Below are 13,703 nucleotides of genomic sequence, written 5' to 3'. Positions count from 1 at the left end.
ATCTTCAGGTTTAAAAAACTTGTAATCTGTTTTGGAAACCCCATTGTTTAAGTTTAATCCAACTAGACTGTTTTAATCTTGTCTGATATCTTTTGAAAAAACGGCTCCTGGAGATTAGGATTAGACACACCCACTCAGCGCTGTTTACATTTACTTCAGTTTGGGAAGTGGCTTGTTAACTAAATCAACTGTATCGTGTTTGTTGTATTCAAGGAAAGTATTGTAATGGGTACGATTGTCGTACCAAGACAAGGATTAAAAATCATTACAATAACAATGTTGTCCAGCCGATGATGATGTAGAAGTGACACAAAGCGGTTGAATAATGTTTTTCAGCTATACAGGTACAGGTCATAAAATTAGAATATCATGAAAAGTTGATTTATTTCAGTATTCCATTCAAAAAGTGAAACTTGTATATTATACTCATTCATTACACGGACTGATATATTTCAAGAGTTTATTTATTTTAGTTTGATTATTATAACTGACAACTAATTCATTCATTCATTATCTGTAACCGCTTATCCAGTTCAGGGTCGCGGTGAGTCCAGAGCCTAACTGGAATCATTGGGCACAAGGCGGGAATACACCCTGGAGGGGGCGCCAGCCCTTTACAGAGCAACACACACACACACATTTACACCTACAGACACTTTTAAGTCGCCAATCCACCTACCAATGTGTGTTTTTGGACTGTGGGAGGAAACCGGAGCACCCGGAGGAAACCCATACACCAACTCCTCACAGTCACCCGGAGCAGGAATCGAACCCACAACCTCCAGGTCCCTGGAGCTGTGTGACTGTGACACTACCTGCTGCACCACCCTGACCACTAATGTATAACCCAAAATAGAAAAATAGAATATTGTGAAAAGTTTCAATATTGAAGACTTATGGTGCCATACTCTAATCAGCTAATTAAGTCAAAACACCTGCAAAGGCCTTTAAACGGTCTCTCAGTCTAGTTCTGTAGGCTACACAATCGTGGCGAAGACTGCTGACTTGACAGTTGTCCAAAATACGACCACTGACACCTTACACAAGCAGGGCAAGACACAAAAGGTCATTGCTAAAGAGGCTGGCTGTTCACAGAGCTGTGTCCAAGCACATTAAAAGAGATGTGAAGGGAAGGAAAAGGTGTGGTAGAAAAAAGTGTACAAGCAATAGGGATAACCGCACCCTGGACAAAACCTTTTCAAAAATGTGGGGGGGGTTCACCAAGACTGGACTGCAGCTGGAGTCAGTGCTTCAAGAACCACCAAGCACAGATTTATGCAAGACATGGGTTTCAGCTGTCGCATTCCTTGTGTAATACCACTCTTGAAAAAGATACAGCATCAGAAGCATCTCGCCTGAGCTAAAGACAAAAAGGACTGGGCTGCTGCTGAGTAGTCCAAAGTTATGTTCTCTGATGAAAGTAAATTTTGCATTTCATTTGGAAATCAGAGTCCCAGAGTTTAGAAAAAGAGGCACAGAATCCATGTTGTTTGAGGTCCAGTGTAAAGTTTCCACAGTCAGTGATGGTTTGGGTTGCCATGTCATCTGCTGGTGTTGATCCACTGTGTTTTCTGAGGTCCAAGGTCAACTCATCTACCAGGAAGTTTCAGAGCACTTCATGCTTCCTGCTGCTGACCAACTTTATGGAGATGCAGATTTTTCATTTTCCAACAGGACTTGGCACCTGCACACAGTGCCAAAGCTACCAGTACCTGGTTTAAGGACCATGGTATCCCTTTTCTTAATTGGCCAGCAAACTCGCCTGACCTTAACCCCATAGAAAATCTATGGAGTATTGTGAAGAGGAAGATGGAATACACCAGGCCCAACAATGCAGAAGAGCTGAAGGCCACTATCAGAGAAACCTGGGCTCTCAGAACACCTGAGGAGTGCCACAGACTGATTGACTCCATGCCACACTGCATTACTGCAGTAATTCAAGCAAAAGGAGCCTCAACTAAGTACTGAGTGCTGTACATGCTCATACTTTATGTTCATACTTTTCAGTTGGCCAGCATTTCTAAAAATCCTTTTTGTGTATTGGTCTTGTGAAATATTCAAATTTTCTGAGATACTGAATTTGGGGTTTTCATTAGTTGTCAGTTATAATCATCAAATTAAAGGAAATAAACACTTGAAATATATCATGTCTGTGTGTAATAAATGAGTATATACAAGGTGCACTTTTTGAATTTAATTATGGAAATAAATCAACTTTTTCATGATATTTCATGAATTTTATGACCAGCACCTGTATATGGATTCATCATCTTCTTGTGCCTTAAAACCTTTTACAATAAATATAATGGAAATAAATTATTCCTCAATATATTCTTCATTTATGAAATTAATGATGTGGTGTGTATACACCCAGCAGTAGTCTGTATGGGCCAGGGGTGGGATGAGAAATCCCAAATTGCTGACCACCTCAGATTACCACACCTGGATGCATAGACATTGACAAAGCAGATACTATTAACACACTGTACAAATCTCAGTTGAATGTGTTGAGCCAAGCACTCCAGTTAAGAGAAGGCCTAACACAGGGTTTATTTTCAGAGATTGGTAGCTCCCCACAGATGGAGAAACCCTCCTGTCCTGGTAAATTCTACCTCCACTTGAAGGAACAAATAAACTTTAAAGCTCTAATATATACACCACCAACTAGAAGGTCTTCAGGAGGCACTCTTTCTACCTGCCAGGAATTTAGGGTGTACTCACACTAGACTATCCATACCATGCCCAAGCAAAGTCCAGGTAGTTTGAAAAGTGTGAGTGCTCTGTACCATGCCCAGGCACAGTTCATTTGGATGTGGTTTGCATGAATGTGAGCCCAACCCTTGCCTGGGCATGGAACGTGAACATGCTCTAAAATTCACTTTTAACACACATAGCAGCAAAAAGATTATTCTGGTTACTCATAGACATATATACAGGGTGTACTGCTGGGGTGCAAGGTTTGCTGCTAGTGTTTGCTGAGATATTTTGTAACATTTTGTAGTGCAGTATGATTAAAGGAACATCATTGCGCAACATAATCAATTAATCTAAGGCATGTTAGAGTCACTACTGAAAAATGACTACAAATAAGCCATAAATTACAATCCTGAGCTTCACTGTGCTGTGTAAAAGCACTTGTTTTCTCAAAATAAATGCCTCTAATACTCAGTCTCCAAATATTTAAACACAGTGTGAAGACAGGGTGGCAGTGGGAATGGGGAGAACCATACTCTGGCAAGGTTTGATTCAATCAGGCCAAGTGTGAGTACACCTTTAGACTGGACACAAGACTTTCTGGATAGCCAAGTGACCTTTTACCTGGTCCTATTGCATTCTGTCTGGCTACCTCTCCTTTGGCTGGCTACCTGGCCTTCAGCTAGCTACTGGCTTTTCAGGCAGCCCCCTGGCCTTCTTGTTGTCTTTTGTCAGGATGCATGCTATTCTGGCTGAGTAACTTAACTCATTGGTTCCCAAAGTAGTGGTGCGGAGCTATTGCAGGGGGGTGCAGCAAGGCAAATGAGCTACGCATATTTGAGCACTGCTAGCAAAAGATGGACAAATTTGTGAGAGCTAAACCTCCAGCAGGTGATGAGTTTTCCAAAGGGAAAACATGAAAATATGAGGCATATCTCAAAGCAAGCTCATACCAGTCACTGAAGAGATATGGGGATTAAATGTGTTATTTATGCAGAGTAAATGTGCAGGTTTTAGGCTTTTTCTCTCAGGAAGCTGTTTTATATATTTTATTATTTTTATTTTTAATTATTTTGTGCATAGAAGCAATTAGGAACAAATATGTTTAACAATGACTGTTAAGCACAATCACTTTATTTTTATTTTTTCTACAAGTAGTTGCAGTTTTGTATGAATCACCTGGCTTTTAGGCTGGCCACTTTTCTGTCCACATTTGCCACACTGGCTAGACAATCCAGCCTGGCCTCTCTGGTTCACGTGGCCAATCTGTCCACCCTAGCCACACTGACAATTCTGCCTATGCCTCCTCCCTCATCCTCCTTCTTCTCCCGTGTTCCTCTTCCTTCCTACACCTACTTCCAAATTTGTCAGAGCAGTTGTATAAGGCAAAACTCCCTACTTGACTTTCAGTATACTTTTTGGTCAAATAAATCATTCATTCATTCATTATCTGTAAGCGCTTATCGAGTTCAGGGTCGCGGTGGGTCCAGAGCCTACCTGGAATCATTGGGCGCAAGGCGGGAATACACCCTGGAGGGGGCGCCAGTCCTTCACAAGGCAACACACGCACTCACACCTACAGACAATTTTGTGTCACCAATCCACCTACCAACATGTGTTTTTGGACTGTGGGGGGAAACCCACGCAGACACGGGGAGAACACACCAACTCCTCACAGACAGTCACCCAGAGCAGGACTCAAACCAACAACCTCCAGGTCCCTGGAGCTGTGTGACTGCGACACTACCTGCTGTGCCACCGTGCCGCCCTATAGAAATCATACTCTCATTATTTTTGTAATGTACAGTGAGGTTTACTAAGGGCCCATGCACACAGATCCAGATATTTTTTAAAAACTAAGGTTTTCCTGCCTCCTATTTTGAAAATATGCCTGTCCAGACAAATAAAAAAACAGTTGCATTTACCATCCAGTCCAGTAGAATTTATTTATTTATTTATTTATTTATTTAATTGGTTTTGCTCCTGGGCCCTCTACCTAACTGTAATTGATTTTACAGTGCTGTACTAAAATCAGTGGGCTGGGGAGGGAAAACTAAAATGGTGCAATGCTGAGCCCAACTTAGCAATGACAGGTGCTCTGTTTTCCATATTACAGCTCAGTGAAGCATCACAATGATTTTGAAGCTGTAATTTTAAAAGAAAAAAATATTCCATATTGTTCCTTTAAGTGACAGCTTTTGTAAAAAAACAAAACAAAAAAAAAAACCAGTGACTGGCATATTAAAAGTGTTACTTGGCTAAGTTTTATACATGACTAAAGTAAAGCTGATCAACCTGAGAATCTGCTTAAGCACGTTTGCGCATGCGCGTCATACACAGAGCCTCTCAGTTCCCTGCTGTAGCCGCTCGGTGACTCGCTGTGTAGGGAGTAGGAGCCATTTGAGGTACAGCCTGAATCCTGAGTTTCTTTTACTTAGACGCGATTTCGCCGACCCCTCGGAGATAGTATCCCGTGTTGTATTTTCACCAGTTTAATGTAAAACTGGACACTCATCACAGGAGGAGAAACACAATAAATAAGGTATATTTTCTTCTTTTCACGGAAGCTCATGAAAATCATTACTCCAACTAACGCTACAACTCCACAGTTGTCTAGCGGGGTTCAGTAACAACACAATACTGAGTTTACAGATCGAAGTTAAACATGCCCCGTTCTCAACTCTGTTATCTCACAGATGTTTCTAGAGCAAATTTCTAACGTTCAGTTTTACTGCAGACTGAAATGTCTCTTATACTCTAACATTTATTTGACTCAAAAAGGAGAGCATCGTTAATGTTAGCTGCTGATCTCAGTTGTAGAGAAAGGCCAGGTCTGGGCCTGCAGTGCTACAGCATAAAATAACGTATTAATTACGACGTTAAGTTTGATTTTTTGATTTTCTAAGTACATTAACAGTTGTATGTCATGTGAGAAAAGTTAACGAAAGATATCTTTGGATTCTAGTTAGATTTCCATTCCACCTTTAATGTTGCAGCAGCGACGTATTTGGTTTAAGGTGGAACGGAGAACTCCAGGAGACAGTTCGTAAACAACAGGGTGTTAAAAGCTAGCTACCTTTTAGCTTTACGTAGTAATTGTTTAATAATACCGAACTACCGACTAACTTATAAACAATATGAAAACTTACACAAGCGAGCTATTAGTCTGTCGCTGTCTTCAGCAGACACTTGATAGCATCTGTAGCTAACGCTACTTTCTTATTTGGAAAGGCAAAGGGTTTAGCACCGTTAAGTTACAATTAGGCTGGGTAACTAATGCTAGCTAAAACCGAGATGTTAAACTATTTTATACCAACACTTAATTTGCTGCATTCATTTGTTCCATAAATGGCGGGTCATCAAGCTTTGCTTGAATGTTATCAGTTAGTTTAGCTAGCTAGCTATAATTTGCTAGCTACAATTTGTTTCTAAGGCAACAAGCTATTACAAGTGGCTTAGTCAAAATATGGGTTAACCCTGAATATCCACGGTGAAATTGGGTAGTTTCAAAAGTATTTTGACTCGTGAGAACAACTGATAGTCGGAAAGATAAGATCTGCATTTTTAAAGTAGCTAGCCAATCAGGACACCCACATTCTGATGAGTCCAAATACATTTTGTTATTATTTGTTGCACTGGAATAAATGGATCAGACAGCAGTGCTGTTTGAGTTTTTTTTAACCACCTCAGTCTTGCTGCCGAACAGAGGATAGTCCACCAACAAAAAGTTGCAGCCAGCAGTGTCCTATGGCTACTGATGAAGGAATAGAAGATGACCAACCCCAACTCAGTTGGCCAGTGACGTGGGACAGAGTTTAAAAATCTAGCATAACTACTTTGACTTATTCATACTTACCAGTGCAGCACACAATAACATGCAATCGCAATGTCATGGTCACAGCAGTGCTGAGAATAATCCACCATAAAATACCTTCTCTGTGGGGGGTCTTTACAACAAAAGAACAGGGTGAAAGGGGTGGTAACAAGGTATGCAGCAGCTCATGCATAAAATGGATTAATCTTTAATATACATTCAATAATGAATATGACTAGGTTCTCCACAATATGAGCTCTTCGGGTGTTTCCTGATCGCAGCATCTATGATTGTGGGGAAAAATGATGTCGTCCCTGGTTTGTTTATGTCAAGTTTTTCACATGTTTTAAGGTGGAATAGTATGTTTGTGGGGAAAAACACGACTTGTTTGTATGTGGTTAAAATTAAACTTTTCTTTAAGTTTTTATTCACTCTTTGAGGTACCACCGAAAATCATTTGTAACTGGAGTTGTTGTGGCACTTATGTCTGTGTCATACTACTCATCTATGGAGCAGGAATAGAGAAATATCCTAGCATATCAGATCAGGGCCCATTGTTTTTTTGTTTTGTTTTTTTAACCCATTTACAGACACAGGCTTCATAAATGCATTTCAATCTAACTAAAAGACTGAAGAGCTAGTATATGGTGAGGAAACATCCTCAGAATTTTATTAGAAAAAAAAAAGATTTTTGATTAAAATTGTAAACAACACTTTAAGTAAAAAGACATATACACCCTTTTCCACATGTTAACACTAAGGGGTCTTAGATAAATACATGTAACATGCTTTGGTCAATGTAGGTGTTCCAAATCCACAAACGTATGTGGTATTACACTGAAAATGTGATTTATTCTCTTTTAAAGAAATCACACAGAGGATCCAAGCATAAGAAAATGCATTGATTGAATGTTTGCAGATCTCCATAGGTTTCTCATGTCAGTGGTATGTGTTAAATATCTTGTGTAAAATCTTCACAGTATGGCAGAACCAAAAGCCTACACAAGGAAACTTAAACCTCGTGTGTCAAATAAGGAGCGTTTTCACTGTATCACTGCAGAGATGAATATATCACAATTTCCAGTATTAAAGGTAAGTCCAGAATTGAAATATTTTATCTTCTTTTGACTAAGAGTGTGTTTGACTAAACTAACAACAGTGACTTTATTGATTAGGACTGGCTTCCAAGTCATCATGAATATCACATCTGTGATTACAAGGCCATAAGGCAGACACCGGATCACATAGATTTTGCCACCACAATTAGAATGTCACTGTCAACTATTGAAGAAATTCAGCAGTTCATTAAAGAACTGCCCATCACCTGGAGGATTGATAGAACCAGACCACCCAAAGGACAAAGAGTTCTTTTTAAGGTAAGAAAAAAGATAATGTAAGACTTTATTGATTCCTTGGGCATATTTACTTTTTATAGTGAGGAGACACATAAGAACAAAAAATAAAAACAAAGAGCTATCGCTGAGCCTGTACATAAAACACACAATGTGGAGCACTACACTAAAACAAGTTCCTCATGTATGTATGGGATTATTATTGCACAGAACAAATGCTATTGTATATGGCACATGACAGATTATATCACACGGATCAGCATGAAATAAAGATGAGATGAATGGATAGTGATAAGTGCGCTGATAGGCAGCTCAGATGTTAAGTGGTAGCTGGTTGGATATTAGAGTTAAGGAAAAAAGAAAAACAATGATAGTGTTTTATTGTTGAACAGTCTGACTGCAGATGGGAGGAAAGACATGTGCTTCTTTATTACACTGGTGTTGTGGATTCTGTTGCCCCCACACACTCCTCCCATAGATGAGAGGTGTTGTCAGGATGGTTGAGAGATTGGCTACCATTCTCTTTTCTGCCACCTCGTCTACAGATATGAGGACAATCCAGGACAGAACTAGTTCTTTTAACCTGTTTAATAAGTCTCTCCTTGCAGTCTCAGAGCACCTCCCCAGCACAACACTGTATAGAGGATAGTTGGTGTTACCCAGTGTTTTTAAAATGTCCTTAACAGTGGTCTGCACACTGGGCCTCTGTCTCCTCAGCAGGTAGAGATGAACCCAGCCCTTTCTGTACAGGACATCTGTGTTGCTAAACAAGTCCAGTTAGTTGTTGAGGTGAAGACCCAGATAGTTATATTCCCTAGTTATTTCAACAATCCCTGTATAATCACACTGTTCTGAGGCATGCTATTTCGGAAGGTCACCTTTCATACACGAAAGCAATTAAAGGGGTTTAACAGGGACAGTACAGGGAGATGCTCATGTACAGTTGGAGAAGATGTGAGGCACAGAGTCAAGGCCAGAAATCAGTTGTTGTATTTGAGGAAAAAAATTATTACAGGCACAATTTGTCTAAATAATACATATCCTCTAAGGTGGATTACAGATGCCATCACAACACAAAACCAAGAAAGAGTCTTGAAGGCTCTGGAAGACGGACGAAAAACACAAACTGCCCTGCAAAAATGGCTGTAACGCTGCAACGCCCGAAAGCAAGTTATGGAAGACAGTGTCGGTGGGTAGCCCCATGTTAACCCTAAACTCATTCTAGTGTTGTAAATCATATACTTCTGGACATGTATTCTTTGTAAAAGTGATATATTTATATGTTTTTAAACCTTTCTCTATATAGAAGCACAGATCCTCACATGCCAATCTTGCCAACAATAGTGCACATTACCAATGAGCACAATCATAACATCCATGTAGGAGATGCCTTAAGGTACAAGGATGTTGGTGATGAAGCTATACAAAAGCTGAGGAAGCTTTTTGAAGCTGGTCATTCACCTTCTACAGCTCTGGATGTTTTAAAATATGACCTCCAGATTGAACATGGAGATAAATTTCCAAATGCATCAGCTGATCGATCCATCTGTCCTGATCTTCAATTCTGCTACAGGTGAATATTGAACAGTTATCATTTTATATTGACTGTAGTTTAGCTAATATAATATAAACTAATTACTTGCTTTGTAAGCGGTTAATTCCTCACACACTAGCCAGCATAAAAATACACCCCTTATGTTCTACATGGTTGCAGTTTAGTCTTGAACATGGTCTTTAGTCATTTAAAAGAGAATTTCAAGGAGTACTAGCAAATAATGCCTCCTTTAGCAAGAGTGTAACAATACAAACATTTACAGGTTTAATTCAATGTTCAGTTGTAACACCAACAGAGCAGATTTTATACGACAAACATACTTAAGATTGTTTACTATCTACTGTACAAGAAACTAGTGAAATGATTTTCTAATGTATTAGCAGTTTTATATTCAACCCCAGTCCAGAAAATTTCATATACAGTCCAAAATGTAAAGAAAATCAGAATGCAATGATGTGCGAATAGTTTAGATCAAATAATTAAAGGGCTAATATGTCACTCTGTAAAATGAGTGCATTATGAGAGGAAGTTGTGGCCAAATTTGGTAAACATACATCATTTTATACAAGAACCCTGCTTATTGAGAAGATAATAACATACATTTAAGTGACTTGCACAGGATTATACATAGTACATTTTTCATGGATGGCAGCAAATCAGTTTTATCAATGTTTTGGACATTCTTTTGACGTCATTTGTTTTATGCAAATTCCAAACATGGTTGCTTAAGGTATCCTAATAAGTTTGAATTGTGGAGTATCCGAAATATGCAGTGAAATATAAAATACATAACTTCCTCTTTTTTGGCAGGTTGTACCATCAAGTTTCTAAACCGGAGCTTTCAGTTTGTGAGGGGTCAGGGATGGCTGAAGCTTTAGAAAGGCAGATTGCCATGTTCAGCAATGTTCAACAGTGCATCGACCAATGCACCAAGCTGGCCACTGTGTCAGTCAGTCCACCTTCCACACTTCCTCCTGACCCAGACCCTATAGACACCTCCATGCCAGAGGAAGACGATTCTACACAGACCTGTGTGATGGAGCAAGAAGTGACCAAGGCAGCAGAAGGTCAGCATTCTAGGAAAATTTTATGCTAAGGATAAAGTGTAAAGAAATATATGAAAAATATTTTTTCCTTGCATAAATTATACTTACAGAGGATAGAAAAAATTAATAGTGATGCAAGTAACCAGTTAATATTAAGAAATATCTTAGTAAATTGCAAACACAGTGGTCAGCACAGCAAACACAGTTCCTTATTCACATTAGAGAATAATACATTAATTTACCAGATAAAATGACTAAACCCTTAGTAAACGAATATCAGTGATGGACACATGCATTGCCCAGCTGTACATGAGAACAAGAGACACATTAACAGTAAAATGTTATGTTTAAATATTAAATTGAAGGAAGCAACTTCTGGGTCCTCACAAAAAAAAAAAAAAAAAAAAAAAAAAACTCAATAGAAATCAAAATGATAAAATTTTACAAAATTAACTTTTTAATTTCAGGTGCAGAGGCTGCCAACCCTGTGGACAAGTTGAAGTCATGCTTATCTGGTTTGTGTGACCTCATAGAGAAAGACTCAAGTTTATGGCCTGCAGCACATGACTTAATCAGAGGAATTGAAAAGGTCCAACACAGCCCATCGAAGCTAGCATCAGCAATGCACGCCTTTGGCTGCTATAGCTGTATGACACTAATGACAAAAAGAGTTAAACCCTTAAGGAAGCGTTCACAGATCTCGTCAGTTGCTCAAAAGCCCAAAGTTGGGAGACGTCGACTGGCCACAGCAACACCAGACAAGACATCAGTGCCTGACCTTGAGAACTGTCAGCCAGAAGACAGACAGTGATGTTCAGTCACCCTAGCTTTGCATAGTCTGTGGCACAATGTAAAACTAGTGCTAATTTTCAGTGTGTCTGTTGCAGCCCCTAAACCCTCTGCCCATGTGGATATGTGGACACACATTCTCACACCAAGGCTTCAATGCCACTTTGTGTATATGTATATAGTTGTTTTTACAAATTTATCTCAAGTGACCAGGTGTTACAGTCTATAGTACTTTTTACGAACCTGTTCAAAACGACTCAATATTAGTATCACGTTATTATTCCATCCTCTGGCCCAAGCACATAATGCAGAAAACCTTATTTGTTGTAGGATTTTTATTATTGTTTCCTGATGCTGGGTTGCAGAAGCTATGTAAAAAGCAACATTCAAGAGGGGAAGTTATCATAATTTGCCTTGTAGTGTTAATACAATGGCACATTTTATTTCGGTCCATATCTCTTGAACTGTATAGTTCATTGCATACCATGAAATGGATAACAAAACTATTTATTGATTCACAAAGATGTCTATCATCCAAAAAAGGTGTCCTTTAGAAAGTATATTGACAGTAAATGCAAATTAATGATTTTTCAAGTGAGGATTAATGTGGGTAGTTTTTGGACTCATCTAATTGAAAGGCTGAGTACAGTGTGGGCTAAATACTTGTATCTGTTGATGCACTCAGAATAAGTGTTGCCAAATTCTTAAGCTTCATGGTTATATTTCCCATAATCAGGAAAAAAAATCAATTTTTAAAATCTGAAGATCATGTGAGAATTACCTGTTTTTCAATTGGTCATATTTATTTCAGCTTGATTCTCTTTAAATAAGTTCACTGTGTTGGGGAACGGGACTTAACAACATAGCTTGAAGATGATATAGATATTTTTGGAAAAAATCTTGTCAGTGTCAATGCTACAGAGTTGTGTTTGGCTGAAGAACACTTACTTAATCTGTTTGTTAGAAATATGTCATAAAAAAGGAAGGATACATGTACACATTATAGTTTTGCACAAAAGCCCTAGAGGCCCATTCATTTTCTCTTCCACCTAAAGTTTCAAAATCATCAGCCACTCAGGATTCCAAAAGCAAAAATAGTAAAGGTATACTTATGTATTAGCATGATAAATGATGAGTACAAGGCGAGTTAGAAAAGCTTCTGCTTTCTTTCACAAATTGTGATCAGAATTTGTAATTTGTTTGTGTTTTGTAGGGATACATTTACATTAGTTTTTGAGGCAGTCTGGATATCAGATAAATGTAATGTATATATTTTCTGATGCTTGAACATTTTTAAAATACAGAAATTGGCCCTAAGTCTACCTGCGTTCACATAATTGAAAACAGAACCATTAATCTGTATTGATTTACAAAGTCAGTAATAGTTTATGAAATGCAGATATTACAGTATAATAGCACAGCATTTTTTAACACATCTGCTGATATCATCCTGTCTTTAAACATTTAATATATGTTTCACCTGCTTATATTTCAATGGTCTCATTGGGTCAGACACATGTAATGACCTATGTGACCCCTTGGAAGAAATATAGATAGTGTTGCTCTGGTGTGGAACAGATTTTCTAACTCAAACGGAACATGTCAGAGTGTTCTCAGGAACCTGTAGAGTTGGGTTTACTTGTGAAGTAGTGCTGCCCCCAATACTTTCTGATTATTAGTTTCAAACATTTCTACAATATTTGCATGGACTTCCTCAGTTGCTACTGTGAACAGATTCCTATATATCGTTACTTAATAGGAAGATTTACAGTTAGTCTTGGTTCATTTGAATATTGCTTTAATGTTTTATAAAATCAGGTGCACTTAGTCAAATAGTTTTTATGATGATCAACACTTACTCGACCAAATGAAGACGAATATTGTCGTTGTCCAAAGAAAAACGTATCTTCAAAATAGTACATTTACAGAAGGAAATAAAAACCTTCACTTTCAATGGATTTCAAGGTGAAATAAAGATTTTGGAGCATTTCTATTAGTCCATTCATCCATGAGGTTTTCACACGGTGTGAAGGACATCCATTGTGTTCAAATGGTGAAGTAAATATCAACGAAAAAGGAGATGCATGTTATTCTTTGGGCTACAATGATATATAAAGGCATTGTGTTTCACGTATAGCAGCATAATAAAGTAGAACTTTATTAGTTGTACTAATAGTTGTACTTTATAGTTTGCTGTGGTATAATTATGACCTCCAATGGTGTAGGATGTAACAGGAAAATTTAAAATGATACCATTTTAAATGTAGTTAAAAGTTATGTTTGTAGCAACCGTTCTTTTCTGCATGATGTCCTAACATCACTGGTAATAAACTCACTTCCCCCATACTTATCTGATTCTCTTGTAAACAGACCATATCATAGACAACAATTATTTCCTTTGCTCTAGTCCCAAGTGAAAGAGTTTGATGTAGTATGTAAACGATGTCCATATA

The 13,703-nt window shown here is 38.4% G+C and overlaps 1 protein-coding gene across 1 annotated transcript; it reads left to right on the top strand.

The window, feature by feature from the left end:
- Positions 1 to 5,039: 5,039 nt before the first annotated feature.
- LOC136678799 (uncharacterized) lies at positions 5,040 to 13,696 on the top strand. The gene is made up of 7 exons (XM_066656937.1): positions 5,040 to 5,236; positions 7,489 to 7,600; positions 7,684 to 7,884; positions 8,910 to 9,049; positions 9,167 to 9,433; positions 10,226 to 10,482; positions 10,929 to 13,696. Exons 2-7 carry the CDS (start codon positions 7,490 to 7,492, stop codon positions 11,270 to 11,272), a joined length of 1,320 nt encoding a protein of 439 aa, XP_066513034.1. The 5' UTR covers positions 5,040 to 5,236; position 7,489; the 3' UTR covers positions 11,273 to 13,696.
- Positions 13,697 to 13,703: the final 7 nt, after the last annotated feature.

This window comes from Hoplias malabaricus, chromosome Y, assembly GCF_029633855.1.
Source record: "Hoplias malabaricus isolate fHopMal1 chromosome Y, fHopMal1.hap1, whole genome shotgun sequence".
In the NCBI taxonomy this organism is placed as follows: Eukaryota; Metazoa; Chordata; class Actinopteri; order Characiformes; family Erythrinidae; genus Hoplias; species Hoplias malabaricus.
The sequence above is the reverse complement of the archived record's forward strand: the minus strand, read 5'-3'. Positions and strand labels throughout refer to the sequence as shown.

What these genes read in the sequence shown, in the direction of transcription:
- LOC136678799 (XM_066656937.1), top strand. Translation starts at nt 7,490, where the DNA reads ATGGCAGAACCAAAAGCCTACACAAGGAAACTTAAACCTCGTGTGTCA. An exon ending in AGTTATGGAAGACAGTGTCG is followed by an intron (nt 9,050 to 9,166) that starts GTGGGTAGCCCC and finishes TTCTCTATATAG; the next exon opens with AAGCACAGATCCTCACATGC. An exon ending in AGTGACCAAGGCAGCAGAAG is followed by an intron (nt 10,483 to 10,928) that starts GTCAGCATTCTA and finishes TTTTAATTTCAG; the next exon opens with GTGCAGAGGCTGCCAACCCT.